Raw genomic sequence first — 27,940 nt, forward strand, 5'->3', positions numbered from 1 at the left:
AACGCCCATCGAGCTTGTCTCGGGTTTAGCCTCCGGGCAGATTCTAAGAAAACCAGATTCTTGTGGTCGGTAAGGACCGTTACCTGGTGCCTAGCCCCCTCCAGGAAGTGGCGCCACTCTTCACATGCCCATTTAATGGCTAAGAGTTCGCGGTTGCCAATATCATAGTTACTCTCAGTGGGCGAAAACTTCCTGGAGAAGTAGGCACAGGGACGGAGATGGGTGAGGGACCTGGTACCCTGGAACAAGACAGCACCCACTCCCACCTCGGAGGCGTCAACCTCCACGATGAATGGCTCCATTTGGTTGGGCTGAACCAGCACTGGGGCCGAGATAAAGCACTTCTCAAGGACCTCAAAAGCCTGGACAGCCTCAGGAGGCCAGTGGAGGAGATCAGCACCTTTGCGAGTGAGATCCGTAAGAGGCTTAGCTATGACCGAGAAGTTAGCAATAAATCTCCAGTAATAATTAGCGAATCCCAGGAAGCACTGTAACGCCTTCAGGGAGGCAGGTTGGACCCATTCCGCCACAGCCTGGACCTTGGCTGGGTCCATGCGGAATTCATGAGGAGTGAGGATTTGACCCAAAAATTGTATCTCCTGTACCCCAAACACACATTTTTCGGTTTTAGCAAACAGTTTGCTTTTCCGAACGACCTGGAGCAACTTCCTGACATGCTCAATGTGAGAGGACCAGTCCTTGGAAAACACAAGTATATCATCAAGGTACACTACAAGAAATACCCCCAGGTAATCTCTTAAAATCTCATTCATGAAATTCTGGAAGACCGCGGGAGCATTACACAACCCAAAGGGCATGACGAGGTATTCGAAATGACCTTCGGGCGTGTTAAACGCAGTCTTCCACTCATCCCCCTCTTTGATGCGGATAAGGTTATAAGCCCCCCGTAGATCAAACTTAGAGAACCATTGGGCCCCCTGAACCTGATTGAAGAGATCAGGAATCAAAGGAAGGGGGTACTGGTTCCTTACAGTGACCTTATTCAAGTTCCGGTAGTCGATGCACGGCCTAAGACCACCATCCTTCTTCCCTACGAAGAAGAAGCCAGCACCTACCGGAGAAGTAGAGGGGCGAATGTAACCCTTGCCCAGGCACTGCTGGATATACTCTCTCATGGCTTCACGTTCGGGACAAGAGAGATTGAATATCCTACCCTTAGGGAGCTTAGCTCCTGGTACCAAATCGATTGCGCAATTGTATTCTCTATGAGGAGGTAACACTTCGGAGACCTCTTTAGCGAAAACATCAGCGAAGTCCTGAACAAACTTAGGTAGCGTGTTCACCTCCTCAGGGGGAGAAATAGAATTAACAGAAAAACATGACATCATGCATTCATTACCCCATTTGGTAAGATCCCCAGTATTCCAGTCAAACGTGGGATTATGCAACTGCAACCAGGGAAGGCCTAAAACCAAATCGTACGATAATCCCTGCATCACCAGTACAGAGCACTGCTCCAAATGCATGGAGCCAACAAGGAGTTCAAAAACAGGGGTATGCTGTGTAAAATAACCATTAGCAAGAGGAGTGGAGTCGATACCCACTACCGGGACAGGTTTAGGCAAATCAATAAATGGCATAGCTAGAGACATAGCAAATTCCACAGACATGATATTAGCAGAAGACCCTGAATCCACGAAGGCACTGCCGGTAGCAGACCTACCACCAAAAGAGACCTGAAAGGGAAGCAAGATTTTATTAGGTTTCATCTTTACGGGAAATACCTGTGCGCCCAAGTGACCTCCCCGATGATCACTTAGGTGCGGAAGTTCTTCCGGCTGCTTATTCTTACGCCCAGGACAGTTGTTCACTTGATGCTTGTCATCCCCACAGTAGAAGCAGAGGCCATTCTTCCTGCGGAACTCTCTACGTTGTTGGGGGACACGGAGGCCCCGAGTTGCATAGGTTCATCCGAGTTTTCCGAGGAAGAATGAAGCAACGGAACCTCGGGAGCCATCATGGGGGAGTCAGAGGAGAAGGCACAAAAACATTCGAGTCGTCGTTCCCTGAGACGTTGGTCAAGTCGTACTGCTAAAGCCATAACCTGATCTAGGGAGTCAGCAGAGGGATAGCTAACTAGCAGGTCTCTCAGGGCGTTTGACAGACCCAATCTAAACTGGCACCTCAAGGCAGGATCATTCCACCGAGAAGCCACACACCACTTCCTAAAGTCAGAACAATACTCCTCTACAGGTCTCTTACCCGGACATAAGGTCACCAGCTGACTCTCGGCACAGGTAGTCTTGTCAGTCTCGTCATAAATGAGCCCGAGAGCAGAAAATAAAAGATCAACGGAGGAAAGTTCAGGGGCGTCAGGAGCGAAGGAGAAGGCCCATTCTTGGGGCCCGTCCTGGAGCCGGGACATAATTATACCCACCCGCTGGCTCTCAGAACCTGAGGAGGGGGGCTTTAAGCGTAAATAGAGCCTACAACTCTCCCGAAAGGAGAAAAAAGTCTTCCGGTTCCCCTGAGAACCGGTCAGGCAACTTGAGGTGGGGTTCAAGAGGTGAGGTGGGGGGCACTACCAGGGAAGCATCACACAGATTGTCCCTCTGAGCCAGGGCCTGGACCTGTAGGGAGAGGCCCTGCATCTGCTGAGCCAGGGTCTCAAGGGGGTCCATAGATGAGTCAGGGACCAGGGTAGACTAGGTATATGGGCCTGTGATTATGTAATGACAGGGTAGGGAGACAGACAGGTGAGCCCTAATCTACCCGCCACTCAGTCCCTGCCTACTTGCAACGACCCGTCCTAAGCGACTGGGTACAACTGGGCGACGGTCCCTACGCTCAGTAAGTGCAAGACAGACAAAACAGACAGGGGTACACAGAAGCTAGGGAAACGGGGCAGCTGCCCACGGACACACTGTGAGCAACAAGAGTGGTGAACGAGCCGAGTCAAACCAGGAGAGAGCGAGGTACAAAACGCTGAGCAGGAGAGTGGTCAGAAAGCCAAGGTCAATAACAAGCAGAGGATCAGTAGTACAAGCAGCAGCAGCAAGCCAGGAAACAAGCAGAGCAGAATCACAGGCAAACGAGGAACAGGAAAGGCAGGTATAAATACACAGTGGGCGGGAACTAGCTCCGTTTGGCCAGGCTGTGATAGGCTCTCCCACTCCTAAGCCTGCCATCCTGAGTGGTGGAAGATGGAGTCAGTCTCACAGACATAGGAGCAGGTGCAGACTGATTATCTATGGGCGTTAACCCCGAAGCTGTGCCTGGCAGATCCTTTACAGTGGGTTCCTAAAATCCAGACCTCATATTAAAAACCTTCAGCCGCAGACTATGAACAATATGGCGTTCCCACCATAAGTGGAGGAAGTGCCGGGAGAGGAGTTACCACCAGGGATTGGAAAATGATCGTTTTTCAAAATAAAAACCACTGCTGTTATCTACATTACAGCGCCGATTAGATTATGTAGGAGACGGGGCACTTATAATCTGGTGACAGCCTCTTTATTACTAGGACCACTGTTATCTACATTACAGCACTGATCACATTATATAGGAGATAGGGCACTTATAATCTGGTGACAGCCTCTTTATTACTAGGACCACTGTTATCTACATTACAGCGCCGATCACATTATGTAGGAGATTATAATCTGATGACAGAACCTCTTTAAAGAAGCAATCATGAAAGCTGCAATTCACAAACAGGGATGGTCTAAGCGCTCTCAGCAGATTTCCTTAAACGCGGACTTATCGTCTGCGACCCTCTCCAGAAGACAAGAATTTGTTATATTCACCAAGATCCTGAGGGATCACACTATTGCTTATAAATGAGGATTCCCTGTCAAATTTATAATTAAAAACAATGGATCCACACGTCATCGATGACCCAAAAGAAGCAGCTAAACTTCTAAGTGGTCCCTCTATCAACCACCAGATGGCGACAAATCTCCCCCAAGAAAACAACATCCCCCGACCCCAGTCCAAGAATGGATGAAATCTCCAAATGGTCGTCACTCCCAGATTTCTACGTGACTCTGTATCCTTCTCGCCTCTGCTGGACTCTCAGGGACTCTATTTACCACTTCAAGCACTTATTTGATGGCACTGATCAAGAACCTCGAAGCTGACCTGCCCTGGACCGGTACCTCAGGTTTCCTCCATATCTGGTCCATCCCCTCAGGACTGGCGGCTTCGGCTGAAACTACCTTAAAGGGTCTCCCCGAACCTGGACTGTGAATTTATACTGTATTTTCTTTTAGTCTTATGTTACTTGCTGATGTTTTTTCTGGTATTATGTCATGTCTCAGTCCGTGTGATGTTACGGTCTCTCCACATCGTATTTTATACTCGGGTCTATTCTACGGATCTTGGTCACTGTCGTTCACCTAAAGCAACGACAATAATTTGCTATAAATGGTGTTTAAAGTCTCCGTCTTGAACGTCAGGGGTCTCAACAGCCCCTCTAAGCGTTCTCTACTATGGAAAGAGATTCGGAGACAGAAGTGCGATATTTGTTGGTGTCCGAGATTCCCGTCTTTTCCAGGGAGTTTCATTTACATTTCAAAATCGCAACTTTCCTCATATTTTCTCTGCTCGCACCTCGACAAAAACAACGGACGTTCTCATCACTTTTAAGAACTCCTAAACCCCGACCCGGAGGGGAGATATTTCATTATTAATAACGCTCCGTTCTCTGTTTTTACGCTCTATGCCCCAATATACACCAATCCAGATTTATCAAAACCACTATTGGAATGGCCGCTAATCTGGCTCATGGTTCGTTACTAATAGGCGGTGATTTCAACATGGTCTCTGATCCAACCCTAGATAGAAACCCCTCACCCAACGTTACTACAGGGCCATGTATCCGTGATCTACTGCTTAGGTTGTTCACAAGGAGTGTTTTCAGGCGTATTTCGGGGCGTTTACGCCTCGAAAAACGCTTGAAAAACGAAAGCCAAACGCCTCCAAACATCTGCCCATTTTAATGGGAAATACAGCGTTCTGTTCCGAGGGGGCGTTTTTTACGCTTCGTTTTCAAAAAACAAAACGTAAAGACGCCTGTGAAAAAGAAGCGCAAGTCACTTCTTGGGACGTTTTTGGTGCCGTGTTTCATTGACTCTATAGAAAAACAGCTCCAAAAATGGCCGTAAAAAACGCTGCGAAAAACGCGAGTGGCTTAAAAAACGTCTGAAAATCAGGACCTGTTTTCCCTTGACGCTCCGTATTTTCAGAAGTTTTTGATTTTGTGTGTGCACATGCCTTTAGGGAACATCTATTTGGCGCGTCTCATGCGTCTGACAGAGACTCCACATATTTTTCTGCTCCACATAACGTATATTCTCATATTGACTTTTTCCTTACTGACAAATGGCTTCTCCGAAAGGTCACGAATGTCGTCATAGATATAATAACGTGCTCCGGTCGTGCCGCAATTTGTATATTAATTCCCGAATCTATTCATCTCACCCCTTCCTCACCATGGAGGCTTTTTTTAGAATCAATGATAATAATGAAACGTCTGACACCGCGGTTGGGTGCACACGAGGCCTTCGTAAGAGGTTTGTTCCTATAATGCGCCCGCCTTGAAAAAGGAGCGAGAAATAAAACAATATTGGAGCTCTCGTCCAAAATCAAACATAGACAGACGTAAACAAAACCCCCTACGCTCCTCTCTCTTAGAATTAAAACTATTGCGTCACCATTTATATCTCATTATGGAACATAGATATGAAGTAAACCGTAGGAAAGTGGAGACGTCGCTCTATTGGCAGGTAACGGGGGCTCAAAGATGCTGGAAAATAAGATCAATTCTAGAGCAGCCAAATCAAGGATCAGCTTCTCGTCTCTAAAGGTTCCACAAGACTAAACCCCCAAAAGATTTCTGAGTCTTCTTCTGAATATTACGGCTCATTGTATAATATATCAGGGAATGAAGAATCCCATCATCCCAATAAATCCTCAAGAAACTATTTCCTCAATTAAATTTCTCTTCCCTCCCCGTCAGAACATTAGATGAGATCATATCTGCAATGAGATCGCGGAAGCCAAATAAATCGCCGGCCCGGACGGCCTCACAAACGAAGATTATAAACCTTTCCAGGAAACATTAGCCCCATATTTACTCAAAACACTCCAACAATTTCTCATTCTGGTTCGTGTCCTAACGAAATGCTCCACGCGCTAATCATCACCTCACCCAAACCCGGCAAGTCACCAGACACTCCGGATAATTTCCGCCCGATATCTCGAGGATCTGAAACTATATGCAAAAATTCTGGCTGCCAGATTAGTTGATATTTTACCCAAAATGATCAAGAATGACCGGGTGGACTTCATTAAAAGTCCCCAAACCTCGGATGCAACGAGGCGATTCTTGGATATTATTGAGACGGTGGAGGCCTCTCGGACTTCTCTGCTTCTCTCCTTGGATGCGGAGAAGGCGTTTGACAAGGTCCATTGGGGGTATTTGAGGTCCACCGTCCAAAAATGTGGTTTCCAAGTCCTGTACGTATCAGCGATAATGTGACTCTATTCTAATCCCAATGGGTCGGTATATACTTTGAGTTTTCTATCGCCTCCCTTTAAAATATCCAATGGTGCTAGGCAGGGTTGCCCAATCTCCCCGCTCATTTTCGCAATCGTAATGGAACCATTTGCGGAACACATCAGACGGTCTGAAGGTGTTAAAGGAAGTAAGATCGGAAACTCTGAACATCGCACAGGTCGCTGACGACGTCCTGATGACTGATCCCGGCACATCCTTACCTGCAGGTATGGACATTATCAATACATTTAGTTCTACATCTTACTATAAAATCAACACCTCCAAATCCCGGATCCTTAATATGGGCCTAAAGAACTCTATAAAACAGGAACTTTCCGGGAAATATCGTTGTAATTGGCTTGAAAACTCCCTTTCATATTTAGAAATAAAACTCTCTTTTCCCATTTCTAAATTGTTTGATCAAAACGACTGAAACGATGCGGAAAGAAGCCGATAAAGTAGGAGCCCGGGGTGCGGCGCGGACCGGTAGTCATGATCCTCCATAAAATCCTCTACAGATTAGGAATGTTCCCATTTTCTTGCTATTTCCCACATAAACAAGTTGCAATCGATTGTACAAAAGTTCATATAGAGAAAAATGAAGCCCGGAGTGAAGGTCAATATCTCACATCGATCCCACCGGATGGGGGTCTAAACACCCAGACTATTTCCCATTATTATCGAGTGATGATACTGGATCAGATCCGCTCCTTGTGGTCAAAGGTCCAAACGTTGGGCAGATATTGAACTCAATTCACTCCATAAATATTCTCCACAGCGCCATTTAAACGCATTCACAAGGTTTGCCACAAATTTAATTCCCAAACTCCTCACACTGCAAGCGACGTCTCGGATATGGGAGGCAATCTCCTTAACCCCTTCCCGACCCATGACGTGCCGGCACATCATAGAGCGGGGAGAGGATGATGTTTGGAGCGGGCTCACGCACTGAGCCCCCTACATACACTGCAGGCGGCGTCTCTGATATGGGAGGTAATCTCCTTAAACCATGGACTGCCGTATTTTTCGGACTATAAGACGCACCCAGGTTTTAGACAACAGAAAATAGGGAAAAATTTCATATTTTATTTCTTTTACAAAGCAAAAAGTATTGGTTAAAAAAATAATTTGTTGAGTTTCACCACATTCTGAGAGCCAGAACTTATATTTTTCCATTGTTTGCGCGGTGTGAGGGCTTCGTTTTTGCGGGATGAGTTGTAGTTTTTATTGGCACCATTTTTTGGTACATACGATTTTTTTATCACTATTTATTTCATTCTTTGCAGCGCTATGGTGACCAAAAAACAACGATTCTGGTTTTGTTTTTTATGCCGTTCACTGTGCGAGTCAAATAATGCGGTATTGTAATAGTTTCAGACTTTTACGGACGCAGCGATACCAATTTTTTTATTATTTTTTTCTTTTTACATTGTGCTTGGGGAAAATGGGAAAAGGTTTTTTTTAACTTTTAAAAAATTTCCTGAAAATGTTGCTAATTATTTTTTTTTTATTACGTTTCATTAGTTCCCCTAGGGGACTTGAACCAGCGATCATTAGATCATTAGATCATTAGATCGCTGGTACAATACATGGATGAGTTACAGAAACAGCGTAACTCACTGAGCTATGCTGTTTCCGTAAATTCTATTCAGTTCTATGGGAGGTACAGAAACAGCGCAGCTCAGCGAGCACTCGGATGTTTCTGTAACTCGACCATGTAACCGTGAAGTGGCCAAAAGACAGCGGAGCCGGGTAAGATAGAACGGAGTTTAGGGGGCCCCATTCTAGAGATAGATGTGGGTCAGGGAGGTGGGACTATCTGACATTTATGATATATCCTGTGGATCCTGTGGAGATGTCATAAATGTCCTTCATGGGAAAACCACAATAAATGCCGCAGTCGCTATTGACCGCGGCATTTAACTAGTTAAACGGCCAGGAACAGTTCCTGTCCATTAGAGCAGCGTGTCAGCTGATGACACCTGCAGTGTATGGAGGGGGCTCAGTGCGTGAGCCCGCTCCATATATCATCCTCTCCCCGCTCCATATATCATCCTCTCCCCGCTCCATATATCATCCTCTCCCCGCTCCTTATATCATCCTCTCCCCGCTCCATATATCATCCTCTCCCCGCTCCATATATCATCCTCTCCCCGCTCCATATATCATCCTCTCCCCGCTCCATATATCATCCTCTCCCCGCTCCATATATCATCCTCTCCCCGCTCCATATATCATCCTCTCCCCGCTCCATATATCATCCTCTCCCCGCTCCATATATCATCCTCTCCCCGCTCTATATATCATCCTCTCCCCGCTCCATAGATCATCCTCTCCCCGCTCCATAGATCATCCTCTCCCCGCTCCATATATCATCCTCTCCCCGCTCCATATTTCATCCTCTCCCCGCTCCATATATCATCCTCTCCCCGCTCCATATATCATCCTCTCCCCGCTCCATATATCATCCTCTCCCCGCTCCATATATCATCCTCTCCCCGCTCTATGATGTGCCGGCACGTCATGTGTCGGGAAGGGGTTAATTAAGGAGCGGTCAGGGGGCCCGGTGGTGCCGGGTCCCTTGACTGCCGACTATAAGACGCAGGGACTTTTTAGCAAGATTTATTCTTGCTAAAAACTGCGTCTTATAGTCCGAAAAATACGTTATATCAAACAGATGTGTATTCTGAGCCTCCAGAGGGGGATAAACCAGGGCTGCCTCTGCATCGGAGGAGAAGTTCAGGAACCACCAGCATGGGGAGGTTTTGGCAGGACAATCATTTTGTTTCCTTTCAATATTTAACCCCTTAAAGACCAGGCCAATTTGAGGTTTTCATTTTCGTTTTTTCCTCCGCGCCTTCCAAAAGCCATAACTTTTCTATTTCTTCGTCTATATCGCCACATCAGGGCTTGTTTTTTGCGGGACAAGTTGTAGTTTTTCATGGCACCATTTATTGTACCGCATAATGTACTGGGAATCTTGAAAAAAATTATTTGTGGGATGAAATGGGCAAAAAACAGCGATTGCACCATGTTTTGGGGGGGTTTTGTTTTTACGGCGTCCATCAGGCGGTAAAAACGACATATTCACCTTATTCTACAGGATGATACGATTACGGCGATTCCAAATGTACATGTTTTGTGTTATGTTTTACCACTTTTAAAAAAACGATTTGCTAACAAAAAAAAATATTTTGTGTCGCCGTCTTCTGAGAGCCAGAACTTTTTTATTTTTCCATCAATTTAGCGATGTGAGGGCTTAAAGGAAGGGTGTCGCCAACTTTTTTTTTTTTGTTATATCAATTTGCGTTTAGTGTTTTATTTAAAAAATAATTATTTATTTGTGTGTTCAATTATTTATTTGTGTGTTCAATTATTTATTTGTGTGTTTTACTTTTTTTTTACTTTTTTCTTTTTCTTCCCTATGGGGGCTGCCATTTTTTTTTTCATTTCTGTAGGTGTCGATTAACGACACATACAGAAATGGAATACGGCACATACAGCCCCATAGTGAATGCAAACGGGAGCCGTTCCATCCACTATGGTGTACGCCGTCTGTGTGGGAACAGACCAAATGGAAGGTCTTCGGCCGAGCAACATCCAGCGCCATATTCTTGTGGACCGGAAGCCGCGGCCGGACACTAAGATGACTACTTCCGGTCGCGGCTTCCGGACTTGTGTTCTGAAGCAAGCACTAGGAGCGGATGGAGCGGACGGAGCGGACGGACCGGAAGGAGCGGCGGCGGCAGGAGCAGGTAAGTTAGGTCTGTGTATGTACGTGTTTTAGTGTGTGATTACTACTGTATGTAAGCCTACTACATTCGCTCAAAAAATGGAGGCACAAAGTGTAGGAGGTTTGAACATTCAATCCCCTCCTTTCTCCCGGCACTAGCCAGAATAAGGGAGGGGGGATTCTCAAATTTTGCAGCATAAAGCAATGAGGTTGCTTTACCACATGCCAATGTTGCAATTTTGGGAATTGCTCCCTCTAGTGACCAGCACAGGGAAATGTTATAAATTAACTAAAAAAAAAATAAAAAAAATTTCTAGCGACACATTCCCTTTCATTTTTGCGAGGTGAGCTGTAGTTTTCACCGATACCATTTTGGGATACATGCGACTTTTTGATCACTTTTTATTCCATTATTTTGTAGCACTAAGGTTACCAATAAACAGCAATTTGTGTGTTTTATATATATTTTTTTTTATGTCGTTCACCGAGCGGGTTAAACATCGCCATATTGTGATAGTTTGGACTTTTACGGACACGGCGATACCAGTTATGTTAACTTTTATTTTTTTTAACATTGCTTTAGAGAAAAAATGTGAAAAGGTTTTTTTTTGAACTTTTAATATTTTGCTTTTTTGTAACATTATAAAAATCTTTATTTAATTGTATTTTACTTTTTTTATTAGTCCCTCTAGGAGACTTGAAGCAGCGATCGTTGGATCGCGTGCATGATATACTGTAATACTAATGTATTGCAGTATATCGTGATTCTGACGTTCTCCTTTGAAGGGCTTCAAAGGAGTACAAAGATGGCGGACCTGGGGGCCATTGTTAGGCCCCCAGGCTGCCTTAACATCCATTGTTACCGGCCGATCGTGCCACGGGGAGGGTGTGATGGCTTGTTTGAGGGGGCGCCCCCTGATTCTAACACTTTAAATGCTGTAGTCGCAATTGACCACGGCATTTAAGGTGTTAAACGGGCGGAATCAAACTTTGATTCCGCCCGTTGCAGTGAGGTGTCGGCTGTGTAACATAGTGGTCACCCGCTGTGTATGGAGCGCGCTCAGCCCGTGAACCCGCTCCCTACTTCCCCTTAACGGCTGTAGCATACCAGTAGGTGACATGTCGTTAAGGGGTTAAACACTTCCTATAAAATCCAACATAAGGAATTTGACAAATTTCTACAAATTCGACACCTCTTGTAAGGTTTATCCCCACCGGTGGAATGAAATGTTTCTAATCTCTTTAACATCTGGTTGACAGCTCCGCAGCCGGGGAGTAAAGTCATTTCCAGGTGCGATCAGTCAATAAACAGAGACTAATGACCCACATTCCCATTTGAAAACTACTTGGTAGGTACATTTAAAAATGAAGATTACAGACGATCGATGGCTCTGGTCATTCAGTCCACTGTCTAAGTCATCCAAACGTGTCTCTCACCAGGAATACCCCTTTATCCCGAGATTCTCCAATCCCTGGTGGTAACTCCTCTCCCGGCACTTCCTCCACTTATGGTGGGAACGCCATATTGTTCATAGTCTGCGGCTGAAGGTTTTTAATATGAGGTCTGGATTTTAGGAACCCACTGGAAAGGATCTGCCAGGCACAGCTTCGGGGTTAACGCCCATAGATAATCAGTCTGCACCTGCTTCTATGTCTGTGAGACTGACTCCATCTTCCACCACTCAGGGTGGCAGGCTTAGGAGTGGGAGAGCCTATCACAGCCTGGCCAGACGGAGCTAGCTCCCGCCCTCTGTCTATTTATACCTGCATTTCCTGTTCCTCCTTTGCTTGTGATTCTTCTCGTTTGGTTTCCTGGCCCTGCTGCAGCTTCTTGTACTATTGTCCTTGCTTCATATTGACCCCGGCTTGCTGACTACTCTCCTGCTCTGCGTTTGGTACCTCGTACACTCCTGGTTTGACTCGGCTTGTTTACTACTCTTCTGCTCTGCGTTTGGCACCTCGTACTCTACTGGTTTGACTCGGCTTGTTCACTTCTCTTGTTGCTCACGGTGTTGCCGTGGGCAACTGCCCCTTTCTCCCCCTTGCTCTGTGTACTCTTGTCTGTTTGTCTGTCGTGCACTTATTGAGCGTAGGGACTGTCGCCCAGTTGTACCCCGTCGCTTAGGGCGGGTCGTTGCAAGTAGGCAGGGACTGAGTGGCGGGTAGATTAGGGCTCACTTGTCTGTCTCCCCACCCCCGTCATTACACCCACATCCTACCCGGCCCTGCTTCGGCACTTTTGGGGATTGGTCTTGATATGTTCCTTGTTGATCAAGTCACGATCGTTTCTCACTGTAAAGGATCTGCCAGGCACTGCTTCGGGGTTAATTCCCAGAATTAATCAGTCAACACCTGAGTGTACATCCCTGAGACAGACACCAGCTTCCTCCACTCAGGCTGGCAGGCTTAGGAGTGGGAGAGCCTATCGCAACCTGGCCAGACTCAGCTAGCTCCCGCCCTCGGTCTATTTAAGCCTGCTCTTCCTGTCCATCTGTGCTTGTGAATTCTTTCCTTGAGGTTTCCTGGCCCGGCTACAGCTCCTGCTACTTTTTGATCCTGCTCCATACAGACCCCGGCTTACCGACTACTCTTCTGCTTTTCGCTTTGTACCTCGCACTCTCCTGGCTTGACTCGGCTCGTTCACTACTCTGTTGCTCACAGTGTTTCCGCGAGCAACTGCCCATTTCCCTTGCTTGTATTCCCTTGTTTGTTTGTCGTGTTTGTCATGCACTTACTGAGCGCAGGGACCGCCGCCCAGTTGTACCCCGTCGCCTAGGGCGGGTCGTTGCAAGTAGGCAGGGACAGAGTGGCGGGTAGATTAGGGCTCACTTGTCCGTTTCCCTACCCCCCCCACCATTACAAATTCACAAGCCCTATACCTAGTCTACCCTGGTCCCTGACACCATTATGGAACCCCGTGAAACCCTGGCTCAGCAAATGCAGGGTCTCTCCCTACAGGTCCAGGCCCTGGCTCAGAGGGTCAACCAGCCTGATGCTACCTTGGTAGTTCCCCTCACCGCACCCCTTGAACCCCACCTCAAGTTGCCCGACCGGTTCTCAGGTGACCGGAGGGCTTTTCTCTCCTTTCGGGAGAGTTGTAGGCTTTACTTTCGCTTAAAGCCTCACTCCTCAGGTTCTGAGAGCCAGCGGGTGGGTATAATTATGTCCCGGCTCCAGGAAGGGCCCCAAGAGTGGGCCTTCTCCTTGGCTCCTGGCGCCCCTGAACTTTCCTCCGTTGATTGTTTCTTTTCTGCCCTCGGACTTATTTATGACGAGACTGACAGAACTGCCTTTGCCGAGAGTCAGCTGGTGACCTTACGTCAGGGTAAGAGACCTGTTGAGGAGTATTGCTCTGACTTTAGGAAGTGGTGCGTAGCTTCTCGGTGGAATGACCCTGCCTTAAGGTGCCAGTTTAGGTTGGGTCTGTCGAATGCCCTGAAAGACCTGCTAGTTAGTTATCCCTCTTCTGACTCCTTAGACCAGGTTATGGCTTTAGTGGTACGACTTGACCGACGTCTCAGGGAACGACAACGTGAACGTTTATGTGTTTTTTCCTCCGACTCCCCCATGATGCCTCCCGAAGTCCCGTTGCTTCGTTTCTCCCCTAAAGACTCAGAAATACCTATGCAACTCGGGGCCTCCGTGTCCCCTCAACAACGTAGAGAATTCCGCAGGAAGAATGGTCTCTGCTTCTACTGTGGGGATGTCAAGCATCAAGTAAACAACTGTCCCAAGCGTAAGAATGCTGTCAGAGAGCTCCCGCGTCTAAGTGATCATCGGGGAGGTCACTTGGGCGCACAGGTATTTCCCGTAAATATGAAACGTACTAAGATATTGCTTCCCTTTCAGGTCTCTTTTGGTGGTAGGTCTGCTACCGGCAGTGCCTTCGTGGATTCAGGGTCCTCTACTAATATCATGTCTGTGGAATTTGCTATGTCTCTCGCTATGCCTCTGATTGATTTGCCTAAACCTGTTCCGGTAGTGGGTATCGACTCCACTCCTCTTGCTAATGGTTATTTTACACAGCATACCCCTGTTTTTGAACTCCTTGTTGGCTCCATGCATTTGGAGCAATGCTCTGTACTATTGATGCAGGGATTATCGTACGATTTGGTTCTAGGTCTTCCCTGGTTGCAGTTGCATAATCCTACGTTTGACTGGAATACTGGGGAGCTAACCAAATGGGGTAATGAATGTTGTACGTCATGTTTTTCTGTTAATTCTATTTCTCCCCCTAAGGAGGTGAATACGCTACCCGAGTTTGTTCAGGACTTCGCTGATGTTTTCTCTAAAGAGGCCTCCGAAGTATTACCGCCTCATAGAGAATACGATTGCGCTATCGAATTGGTACCAGGAGCTAAGCTTCCTAAGGGTAGGATATTTAACCTTTCTTGTCCCGAACGTGAAGCCATGAGGGAGTATATCCAGGAATCCCTGGCCAAGGGTTACATTCGTCCCTCTTCTTCTCCGGTAGGTGCTGGCTTCTTCTTCGTAGGGAAGAAGGATGGGGGTCTTAGGCCATGCATTGACTACCGTGGCCTGAATAAGGTCACGGTAAGGAACCAGTATCCCCTTCCTTTGATTCCTGATCTCTTTAATCAGGTTCAGGGGGCCCAATGGTTCTCTAAATTGGATCTACGGGGGGCGTATAACCTTATTCGCATCAAAGAGGGGGATGAGTGGAAGACTGCGTTTAACACGCCCGAAGGCCATTTCGAATACCTCGTCATGCCCTTTGGGTTGTGCAATGCCCCTGCGGTCTTCCAGAACTTCATAAATGAGATTTTGAGAAATTACCTGGGGATATTTCTTGTAGTGTACCTTGATGACATATTGGTGTTTTCCAGGGACTGGTCCTCCCACATAGAGCATGTCAGGAAAGTGCTCCAGGTCCTTCGAGAAAACAAACTGTTTGCCAAAATCGAAAAATGTGTATTTGGGGTACAGGAGATACCATTTTTAGGTCAAATCCTCACTCCTCATGAATTCCGCATGGACCCTGCCAAGGTTCAGGCTGTGGCTGAATGGGTCCAACCTGCCTCCCTGAAAGCGCTACAGTGTTTTTTGGGGTTCGCTAACTATTACAGGAGATTTATTGCTAACTTCTCGGTCGTCGCTAAGCCTCTTACGGACCTCACTCGCAAGGGTGCTGATGTCCTCCATTGGCCCCCTGAGGCCGTCCAGGCTTTTGAGACCCTCAAGAAGTGCTTTATCTCGGCCCCCGTGCTGGTTCAGCCCAACCAAAGGGAGCCATTTATTGTGGAGGTTGACGCGTCCGAGGTGGGAGTGGGGGCCGTCTTGTCCCAGGGTACCAGCTCCCTCACCCATCTCCGCCCCTGTGCTTACTTTTCTAGGAAGTTTTCGCCCACGGAGTGTAACTATGATATTGGCAACCGCGAACTTTTAGCCATTAAATGGGCATTTGAAGAGTGGCGCCACTTCCTGGAGGGGGCTAGGCACCAGGTAACGGTCCTTACCGACCACAAGAATCTGGTTTTCCTAGAATCTGCCCGGAGGCTAAACCCGAGACAAGCTCGATGGGCGTTGTTTTTTACCAGATTCAATTTTTTGGTTACCTATAGGGCCGGGTCTAAAAATATTAAGGCGGATGCACTGTCGCGTAGCTTCATGGCCAGCCCTCCTTCGGAGGAAGATCCTGTTTGTATTTTGCCTCCAGGTATAGTCATTTCCTCTATCGAGTCCGATTTAGTCTCTGAAATTGCTGCTGATCAAGGTTCAGCTCCTGGGAACCTTCCTGAGAACAAGCTGTTTGTTCCCCTGCAATTCCGGCTAAGGGTACTTAGGGAAAATCACGACTCCGCACTATCTGGCCATCCAGGCATCCTGGGTACCAAACACCTCATTACCAGAAATTATTGGTGGCCTGGTTTGCCTAAAGACGTTAAGGCCTACGTCGCCGCCTGTGAGGTTTGTGCCAGGTCCAAGACTCCCAGGTCCCGACCAGCGGGCTTACTGCGTTCGTTGCCCATTCCCCAGAGACCTTGGACACATATCTCCATGGATTTTATCACCGATTTGCCTCCATCCCAAGGCAAGTCGGTGGTGTGGGTGGTGGTAGACCGCTTCAGTAAAATGTGCCACTTTGTGCCCCTCAAGAAACTACCCAACGCCAAGACGTTGGCTACCTTGTTTATCAAACACATCCTGCGTCTCCATGGGGTCCCCGTCAATATTGTTTCTGACAGGGGGGTACAATTTGTTTCATTGTTTTGGAGAGCCTTCTGTAATAAGTTGGGGATTGATCTGTCCTTCTCCTCTGCTTTCCATCCTGAAACCAATGGCCAAACGGAGAGGACTAATCAGTCTCTAGAACAATACTTAAGATGTTTTGTCTCTGACTGTCAATTTGATTGGGTTTCTTTCATTCCCCTCGCCGAATTTTCCCTTAATAACCGGGTCAGTAACTCGTCAGGGGTCTCTCCCTTTTTCTGTAATTTTGGGTTTAATCCACGGTTCTCCTCCGTTTCACCTGGTTGTTCCAACAATCCCGAGGTGGAGGTCGTTCATCGGGATCTGTGCACAGTCTGGGCCCAGGTTCAGAAGAACCTAGAGGCGTCCCAGAGCATACAGAAGGCTCAGGCCGATAGAAGACGTTCTGCTAACCCCCTGTTTGTGGTCGGGGATCTGGTGTGGTTGTCATCCAGGAACTTGCGTCTCAAGGTTCCGTCCAAAAAGTTTGCTCCCCGGTTTATTGGGCCGTATAAGGTCATTGAGGTCCTCAGTCCTGTCTCTTTCCGGCTGGAGTTACCCCCGTCTTTTCGTATACACAACGTGTTTCATGCCTCCCTCCTGAAACGCTGCTCCCCGTCCTTGGCCCCCTCGAGGAAACCTCCTGTTCCCGTCCTCACCCCTGAGGGGGTGGAATTTGAGGTGGCCAGGATCGTGGACAGCAAGATGGTCCAAGGCTCCCTCCAGTACCTGGTCCATTGGAGAGGATACGGGCCCGAGGAGAGGACTTGGGTACCCGCCCGGGATGTTCACGCTGGGGTATTGGTCAGGAGGTTCCACCTGCGTTTCCCCAGTAAGCCAGGTCCACTTAGAAAGGGTCCGGTGGCCCCTCATAAAAGGGGGGGTACTGTAAAGGATCTGCCAGGCACTGCTTCGGGGTTAATTCCCAGAATTAATCAGTCAACACCTGAGTGTACATCCCTGAGACAGACACCAGCTTCCTCCACTCAGGCTGGCAGGCTTAGGAGTGGGAGAGCCTATCGCAACCTGGCCAGACTCAGCTAGCTCCCGCCCTCGGTCTATTTAAGCCTGCTCTTCCTGTCCATCTGTGCTTGTGAATTCTTTCCTTGAGGTTTCCTGGCCCGGCTACAGCTCCTGCTACTTTTTGATCCTGCTCCATACAGACCCCGGCTTACCGACTACTCTTCTGCTTTTCGCTTTGTACCTCGCACTCTCCTGGCTTGACTCGGCTCGTTCACTACTCTGTTGCTCACGGTGTTTCCGCGAGCAACTGCCCATTTCCCTTGCTTGTATTCCCTTGTTTGTTTGTCGTGTTTGTCATGCACTTACTGAGCGCAGGGACCGCCGCCCAGTTGTACCCCGTCGCCTAGGGCGGGTCGTTGCAAGTAGGCAGGGACAGAGTGGCGGGTAGATTAGGGCTCACTTGTCCGTTTCCCTACCCCCCCCCACCATTACACTCACATTTTAATTTCCCCAAGATTGAAAATCGGCCAACACTGGAGAACGGATTTCCAACCGTGATTATTAAAAATATTAATGACAATTGTTGGTTTGAACTAAAGTCTGAAGATGCCGACTGTGTCCGATGTAAAGTCCTGAACAGGTGGAAGATGTGGCCTGATGGTCCATGTGGTTCTTCCCATGATCTCATATATAATGTAGTCCCTATGTTTTCCTCCTCTCATTGGTGTATTTTCTGTGTAAGATTCCCGATTAGCAAAATGTTTGATCTCCTTTGATAACTTTAGATCTCGGTGACATCACGGCCTGTCCATAATGACACTGACGGTCATATTATGTTATTTTACCATTTTATTTAACTGTAATATTTTGTTATTTGATATTTTTCTTTGTCAATTCCAATGCTTTACCAAATTAGTATTTTCACTGGATTATTGACTCACTTTTGTATTTTGTATAATTTCCAATAAAAACTTAATGAAACAAAAAAAGTCCATTCCTTCATTCACTTTCAGACCCCCTGATGTACAGTTAATAAGCTGCTCCTTTTCTCATCTGGACGTGTCCTTCCAGTAATACATGATGGATGTGAGGTCTGTGAGTCCAGGATGCTGCTGTCTTCACTAGCTCTCATGTATCATCACAGCATCATCCCTCTACTGCTTTCTCTCTACACTTACAGCTTGTCTGATTCCCCCTCCCACCTTATCTACACTCTGATACTGACAGCCTGTGTGATCTGCCCTCTCTGAACACTAGGATGCTTTCCCCCCTCTCCACACTCTGACCTGCCATACAACCTCATCCCCCTCCCCGGGCTATCTGTAACACTGAGAGACGGGAGGGGGGGTAGGAGAGAGAGCCAGTGATTGTCACGTCCTGTAGTTCACCAGTTACGAGACGCATTGGGATCACACGAGGCTCTGTTCTCATATTATTTGTTGCACTTGGGCCGGTCAGGTCTCCATCTATATTACTGGATAGCAGAGAGAACCAGGTTACACTACTCCAACCAAACCTGACGGAAAAGAACTGACGCAAGTGTGAACAGAACCAACCGACCTCCGGGAGAAATACAGATCGGGTGAGATCGATTTTTTTTTTTTTGCTGGATTATTATTGTTTCCCCTGAAATTTGTGGGCACCGCTTATCTACCTACTGCCAACCCCTCAATAAACATGCATGCTCAGGTCAGTGACAAACATCGGGGACAGTAGGCTCGCACCATGCACATTGATGACGCATTACATTGGGACCTAGAGGGATTTCATGTGTGACTGGTTTGGTCTGGACTTTCCTCCTGTACAGTCACCTCTGCTCTGCCTGTTCTGGGGGCAGCACTGACTACAGGATACATGGTAGTTACAGTATATACCACCAGCTCCACCCTTTGAATACTCATCTCTCGTTACCTGTATACAGGGGTGCAGTGAACGTCACCCCCTGAGCAGCACCATCCAATGAGCCAGTAAATCTGGCTGTTCCTGATCCCAGCGGCAGCCGTAGAAAGAGAAAGAGAATCCACAAGTCATGAGACAAATAAAGAGTCCACAGAGCAGATGTCAGCTCAGTGCCAGGCTGCAGCTATAAAGGCCTCCTAACAAAACATGAATTCTAATGCGTAACAAGAACCATGGCGGATTAAGAAACCACAGTGGAGGCCAATACAAAGGCTCAAACAAACTCTAGGGGTCACATCATCACTAAAGTTCATGTAATCGGCCATGGGGTCATATGACTAAACGATAGATATTTAGAAATAATACTATTAATGCCACTAGTAATACGTAGAAGAATAAGGATTATAATAAATCTGCCTTTTCAGAAGGAATTGATGGGGCCTTGGGGACCTCTTTAAGCTTTGTCCCTTCATGGACCACTGTCCCTCTAACACCAACTACTGAGAAGCTGACCCTACAAGATGATGTCCCTGGGGTCCTGTCCTCATAGCCTCAGTTCCTTATCGATCTCTCACCTTCAGGTTGTCACTGTGGATCCCGGAGTTGGCGATACTCTGAAACCTGGAGTCCCAGGAACTGATCTGCGTTGTCAGCTCCAGCATAATGCTCTGCACCTCCTCCACCATACGGGAGACACGGCGGTGGCGGGCATCCCCCTAGAAACTGGCAGACAGGGGTCAGGGTGAGGACCAACATGTAACACATTACTGGAAAGATATATGGTGGCAGCACGGAGTCTCGAATATCAGCTGGAAATCTCCTTCGTAAATATATTTTGAAGGCAGAAAATGTGGAGATAAACAGAAAATGCAGTTATTAATGTTTGCCACAATTCTTCATCAATACGTTTTACTAATGACGGCTTCTGAAATGATGGGGGTAAGGAAACAGACAAGTGAGCCCTAATCTACCCGCCACTCAGTCCCTGCCTACTTGCAACTACCCGTCCTAGGCGGAGGGGTACAACTGGGCGACGGTCCCTACGCTCAATAAGTGCACGACAGACAAACAGACAAGGGTACACGGCAACACCGTGAGCAACAAGAGAGGTGAACGAGCCGAGTCAAACCAGGAGTGTACGAGGTACCAAACGCAGAGCAGGAGAGTAGTCAGTAAGCCGGGGTCAATATGAAGCAGGGTCAAATGGTACAAGAAGCTGCAGCAGGGCCAGGAAACAAAACGAGAAGAATCACAAGCAAGGAGGAACAGGAAAGGCAGGTATAAATAGACAGAGGGCGGGAGCTAGCTCCGTCTGGCCAGGCTGTGATAGGCTCTCCCACTCCTCAGCCTGCCATCCTGAGTGGTGGAAGATGAAGTCAGTCTCACAGACATAGAAGCAGGTGCAGACTGATTACCTATGGGCGTGGATACAGAAGCTGTGCCTGGCAGATCCTTAACAGCTTCATTGTACCATTTTACACCTCCTAGTACCCCCTACTTCATACCATCTTATATCTACTTCATACCATCTTATATCTACTTCATACCACCTCATACCATCTTATATCTACTTCATACCATCTTATATCTACTTCATACCACCTTATACCATCTTATATCTACTTCATACCATCTTATATCTACTTCATACCACCTCATACCATCTTATATCTACTTCATACCATCTTATATCTACTTCATACCACCTCATACCATTTTATATCTACTTCATACCATCTTATATCTACTTCATACCATCTTATATCTACTTCATACCACCTCATACCATCTTATATCTACTTCATACCATCTTATATCTACTTCATACCACCTTATACCATCTTATATCTACTTCATACCACCTCATACCATCTTATATCTACTTCATACCATCTTATATCTACTTCATACCACCTCATACCATTTTATATCTACTTCATACCATCTTATATCTACTTCATACCATCTTATATCTACTTCATACCACCTCATACCATCTTATATCTACTTCATACCATCTTATATCTACTTCATACCACCTCATACCATCTTATATCTACTTCATACCATCTTATATCTACTTCATACCACCTCATACCATCTTATATCTACTTCATACCACCTCATATCTACTTCATAACATCCCGTAACATCATATATCTACTTCATACCACCTCATACCATCATATATCTACCTCATACCATCCTATATCTACCTCATACCATCTTATATCTACCTCATACCATCTTATATATACGTCATACAATCTTATACCACCTCATACTCTTATATATACTTCATACCACCTGATACCATCTACCTCTTACCACCTCATACCATCTTATATATACTTCATACCATCATATATCTTCTTCATACCACCTCATACCATCTTATATCTACCTCATACCATCATATATCTACCTCATACCATCATATATCTACCTCTTACTATCTTATATCTTCTTCATACCACCTCATACCATCTTATGTCTACCTCATACCATGATATATCTTCTTCATGCCACCTCATACCATCTTACATCTACTTTATACCACCTCATACCATCTTATATATACATCATACCATCTTATACCACCTCATACCATCTTATATATACTTCATACCACCTCATACCATCATATATCTACCTCTTACCACCTCATACCATCTTATATATACTTCATACCACCTCATACCATCTTATATCTACTTAATACCACCTCATATCTACTTCATACCATCCCGTAACATCATATATCTACTTCATACCACCTCATACCATTATATATCGAACTCATACCATCCTATATCTACCTCATACCATCTTATATATACTTCATACCATCTTATACCACCTCCTACTATCTTATATATACTTCATACCACCTCATACCATCTTATATATACTTCATACCACCTCATACCATCATATATCTACCTCATACCATCATATATCTTCTTCATACCACCTCATACCATCTTATATCTACCTCATACCATGATATATCTCCTTCATACCACCTCATACCATGATATATCTCCTTAATACCACCTCATACCATCATATATCTACTTAATACCGTCCCATACCATACATCTACTTCATACCACCTCATACCATCATATATCTACTTAATACCGTCCCATACCATACATCTACTTCATACCACCTCATACATCTACCTCATACCATCTTATATATACTTCATACCATCTTATACCACCTCATACCATCTTATATATACTTCATACCACCTCATACCATCATATATCTACCTTTTACCACCTCATACCATCTTATATATACTTCATACCACCTCATACCATCATATATCTACTTCATACCACTTCATTCTATCATATATCTACTTCATACCGTCCCGTACCATCATATATCTATTTCATACCACCTCATACCATCATATATCTACCTCATACCATCCTATATCTACCTCATACCATCTTATATATACTTCATACCATCTTATACCACCTCATACTATCTTATATATACTTCATACCACCTGATACCATCTTATATATACCTCTTACCACCTCATACCATCTTATATATTCTTCATACCACCTCATACCATCTTATTTCTACCTCATACCATCTTATATCTACAACATACCATCTTATGTCTACCTCATACCACCTTATATATACTTCATACCATCTTATACCACCTCATACCATCTTATATCTACTTCATACCACCTCATACCATCTTATATCTACTCATACCATCTTATATCTACTTCACACCACCTCATACCATCTTATATCTACCTCATACCATCTTATATCTACTTCATACCACCTCATACCATCTTATATCTACTCATACCACCTCATACCATCTTATATCTACTTCATACCACCTCATACCATCTTATATCTACTCATACCACCTCATACCATCTTATATCTACTTCATACCACCTTACACCATCATAGATCTACCTCTTACCATGATATATCTACTTCATACCACCTCATACCATCTTATATCTACGCATACCACCTCATACCATCTTATATCTACTTCATACCACCTCATACCATCTTATATCTACGTATACCACCTGATACCATCTTATATCTACTCATACCATCTTATATCTACTTATACCATCTCATACAATCATATATCTACCTCATAACATTTTAGATCTACTCATACCATCATATATCTACCTCTAACCATCTTATATCTACTCATAGGAGGTTCACTGAAGTGACAACTGAGTAAAATATACCTTTTATTAGTAACTCGTTTTAAAAACAGGGGTAACACACCAATGGATCCATAGACTGGCATGCATACAACCAGCGGGTTTAAACGAGCAGACCAATTATACGTGCTTTATTTAATATGCAATACCATTCCTCTTGAGGCGGCCGGTATTCACCCTGGGTTGCCTTATTGGGTGGGTGGTTTATTTTGCATAGTGCACTTTGTTTGATATGGCCATTTTGGCCAGGCAACAAATAAAGAGATCTTTTGTCAGAAATTCCAAATGGGAGGGACTCCGCAATTTTGTCCACCCAATATGTGTTTATAAACTAAAGAGTTGTTTCTTGAGGTAGTCCACTTGCGGTGGGTAACTGTCCCGCAAGACATGCTTTCAAATCAATTATCGTTTTTGCCCCTTACCTTCCTCAAACTTGGCAGTCCGGGCGATACGTCCTTGGCTTCTACTGCGCCTGCGCGTTCGGTATGATGCGGTCGATGATGACCCCTGGCTGTCAGCTGACGGCGGGGGGTCACATGGGCAGGTGTCACGAATCGAGAGGGTGCTGTGATTGGTCAGTTCATGTAGCGCCGCCAAATACGAGGGGTGGAGTTTGGTGCTTATAGTAACCCAGCGCCTGCAATGAAGTATGCCGTTGACATCGATACAAGCATCTTCCCGTGACGCACAGCAGAATATCTGCTGTTGAATATTATTATCGCTGGTGACGAGGCCAGAGTGACCAAGATACGGACCCCTGAGGATGAGTATCTGAAACGCGTAGGGTCTTTCATTGTACATGGAATGTTTGCATAGGGGACAGTAGCATTGTGTTACACCCAGCGCTAGGAGATCCGGTGATTGTTCACGGACACTGGTGCTTTTTGGGGATTGTACTATTGCTGTGCCCAGGACAAATGCTGGTTCCAGTAAAATATTGTTACAAACACTGAGATATATTTATCACAATGACTCAGTGTTTCTTGTTTAATACATTTTTTAATTTTCACGGTGGGGCTTACTTCACAGTGGTGTGTTACCCCTGTTTTTAAAACGAGTTACTAATAAAAGGTATATTTTACTCAGTTGTCACTTCAGTGAACCTTCTAATTTTTCTCATATTGTGGGAGCACAATTATATTTATATCAATTTATACAGTGAATTTATATCTACTCATACCATCATATACACGTATCTACCTCATAACATCTTATATCTACTTCATACCATCTTATATCTACTCACATTATCATATATCTACATCATACTATCATATATCTACTTCATATCACCTTATATGTACCTCCTACCATCTTATATCTACTCATACCATCATATATCTACCTCAAACCATCTTATATCTACTCATACCATCATATACACGTATCTACCTCATAACATCTTATATCTACTTCATACCATCTTATATCTACTCACATTATCATATATCTACGTCATACTATCATATATCTACTTCATATCACCTTATATGTACCTCCTACCATCTTATATCTACTCATACCATCATATATCTTCCTCATACCATCTTATATCTACTCATTTTTCTTCATGGTTCTCTTGGTAACATCTTGACCCACCACGTACTACCTCACATCCTCTAAACCACCTTGTACTTTGTCGTGCACCCTCATTCTACCTCGTACCACCACTACCAGCTCATGCATGACACCTCCTCATATTTGCGTGACGCTGTAGGCAGTTGTATGTTATTGTATTTGTAACTTCTGGATGACATCAATTGTGTTTAGGGAAGTTTTGCTCTGGTCGGTTGTTTGAGGTGATATCATTTACATTTCCATCTCTCACACAACATGTTCTTCGCCGTCTTATATGCAATAATTATTTTCTGTCAATCAGCAGTTGTCATAATACAGACTTTACCGAAGGTCACGCCTTGTATCTTCACCTTCACAAACTGGTATTCATTCTCTCGATGTAGCCCCATTTGTACCCCTGAGGACGCTACGTTCGTAGTGAAACATGTCGGGGGGGGGGGGGTTTCATGTTTTAATTTCATCGCTCCATTGGCAGTTAGCTACAGTCTCAACCTTGTTGATGTAAATGGAGCGTTCTGCGGGCCCTGATTCTAACATTCATACCTTATCGTACTGACCGAGTGCATCTCTGGCAACGCGCCACACAAACTCCTCACTGTCTGTGAACATTGGCTAATTTTTAAAGTGTGTGGTTTTTTGTTTATTTAGGAATACTTAATAAAAGTTATATTTTAGCAAATACTCCATTTAGTTAGACGGAAATTAGGGCTCCTTTTTGCTTAATTGCTAACTAGTTATATGTTGTGGTATTGTAATGCCTGCCGGCTACTAGGGTGCTTTATCGCTTTAGCATTCTCCCGATGTGACCCCTTGCTTGTTATTGAAGTCAGTTTCGGGTGCAGATCGTGTTCATCTCTGGATGCAGCCCTTGTTCATAGTACAAAGCTGTGAATTGGTTAGGATAGTCTGGTGGGGCTCATTATATATATATATATATATATATATACATACACACACACACACACACACAACCATTATAACTTTCTGCCTAATATCGTGGCGTCGACCTCGTGCCCCCGTACAGCTCTGACCAGTTGTCATGGACTCCACTAGACGTCTGAAGGTTCCTGTGGTTTCTGGTACAGGACGTCTGAAGGTTCCTGTTGTCACGTTGGGTTCGTGGACCCACTGGGCCGTACTGTCTTGGCGGTATGGCAGCTGGCCAACAGGACGCAGGTAAAAGTCTATAGTTCGTATAGGGTACCTGTGGCAGCTCGGACAGTAGCAAGGCAGGCTTGGCAGGGACTAGGCAGCAGGTGGACATCAGGCGTGGAGAAGCAGGACAGGCATGGTATACAGCACAGCATGACTCTAGATCAGGATACAAGTATAGGATACAGGAACAGGAACACTGGGAGCAAGAAACACTAGGGGGCCATATGCAAGACAGACTCGGAATGCACAACAAAGCTCAGGCGTGGGAGGATGGGCCGGAACCTTCTTATAGCCCAGGGTACTCTGGACCAATTAGCTCAATCACAAACATGCTTGCACTCTGGCTTCTCAATTCTGGACTGAGCTCGTGACCGCACCCTGGTGGTCACTGTGGAGCAAGACGGCCGTATGTGCAAACATCTCTTGAGCGAAGGGCGTCGACTGAATGGAAGGAGTCTGTGGTCAGCGACCACGGACGTTACACCTGTGGTCTCTGGTACAAGACGTGTGAAGGTTCCTGTGGTCTCTGGTACAAGACGTGTGAAGGTTCTTGTGGTCTCTGATACAAGACGTGTGAAGGTTCTTGTGGTCTCTGGTACAAGACGTGTGCAGGTTCCTGTGGTCTCTGGTACAAGACGTGTGCAGGTTCCTGTGGTCTCTGGTACAGGACGTGTGCAGGTTCCTGTGGTCTCTGGTACAAGACGTCTGGATGTTCCTGTGGTCTCTGATACAAGACGTGTGAAGGTTCCTGTGGTCTCCGGTACAAGACGTGTGAAGGTTCCTGTGGTCTCTGGTACAAGACGTGTGCAGGTTCCTGTGGTCTCTGGTACAAGACGTGTGCAGGTTCCTGTGGTCTCTGGTACAAGACGTGTGCAGGTTCCTGTGGTCTCTGGTACAAGACGTGTGAAGGTTCCTGTGGTCTCTGGTACAAGACGTGTGAAGGTTCCTGCGGTCTCTGGTACAAGACGTGTGAAGGTTCCTGTGGTCTCTGGTAGAAGACGTCTGCAGGTTCCTGCGGTCTCTGGTACAAGACGTGTGAAGGTTCCTGCGGTCTCTGGTGCAAGACGTGTGAAGGTTCCTGCGGTCTCTGGTACAAGACGTGTGCAGGTTCCTGTGGTCTCTGGTACAAGACGTGTGCAGGTTCCTGTGGTCTCTGGTACAAGACGTGTGAAGGTTCCTGTGGTCTCTGGTACAAGACGTGTGAAGGTTCCTGCGGTCTCTGGTACAAGATGTGTGAAGGTTCCTGTGGTCTCTGGTACAAGACGTGTGAAGGTTCCTGTGGTCTCTGGTAGAAGACGTCTGCAGGTTCCTGCGGTCTCTGGTACAAGACGTGTGAAGGTTCCTGCGGTCTCTGGTACAAGACGTGTGAAGGTTCCTGCGGTCTCTGGTACAAGACGTGTGAAGGTTTCTGTGGTCTCCGGTACAAGACGTGTGAAGGTTCCTGTGGTCTCTGGTACAAGACGTGTGAAGGTTTCTGTGGTCTCCGGTACAAGACGTGTGAAGGTTCCTGTGGTCTCCGGTACAAGACGTGTGAAGGTTCCTGCGGTCTCTGGTACAAGACGTGTGAAGGTTTCTGTGGTCTCTGGTACAAGACATGTGAAGGTTCCTGTGGTCTCCGGTACAAGACGTGTGAAGGTT

General features: G+C 45.9%; 1 protein-coding gene across 1 annotated transcript in view; it reads right to left on the reverse strand.

Annotated features, from left to right (window-relative positions):
* LOC142741938 (protein mab-21-like 3) overlaps positions 1–27,940 on the reverse strand; it is a 60,582-nt gene that overhangs the window by 21,888 nt on the left and 10,754 nt on the right. The window contains exon 2 of the mRNA XM_075851259.1: positions 19,901–20,041. Within this exon, the coding sequence (XP_075707374.1) occupies positions 19,901–20,041 (141 nt within the window). The remainder of the gene's footprint in view (positions 1–19,900; positions 20,042–27,940) is intronic.

This window comes from Rhinoderma darwinii, chromosome 2, assembly GCF_050947455.1.
Source record: "Rhinoderma darwinii isolate aRhiDar2 chromosome 2, aRhiDar2.hap1, whole genome shotgun sequence".
Taxonomy (NCBI): Eukaryota; Metazoa; Chordata; class Amphibia; order Anura; family Rhinodermatidae; genus Rhinoderma; species Rhinoderma darwinii.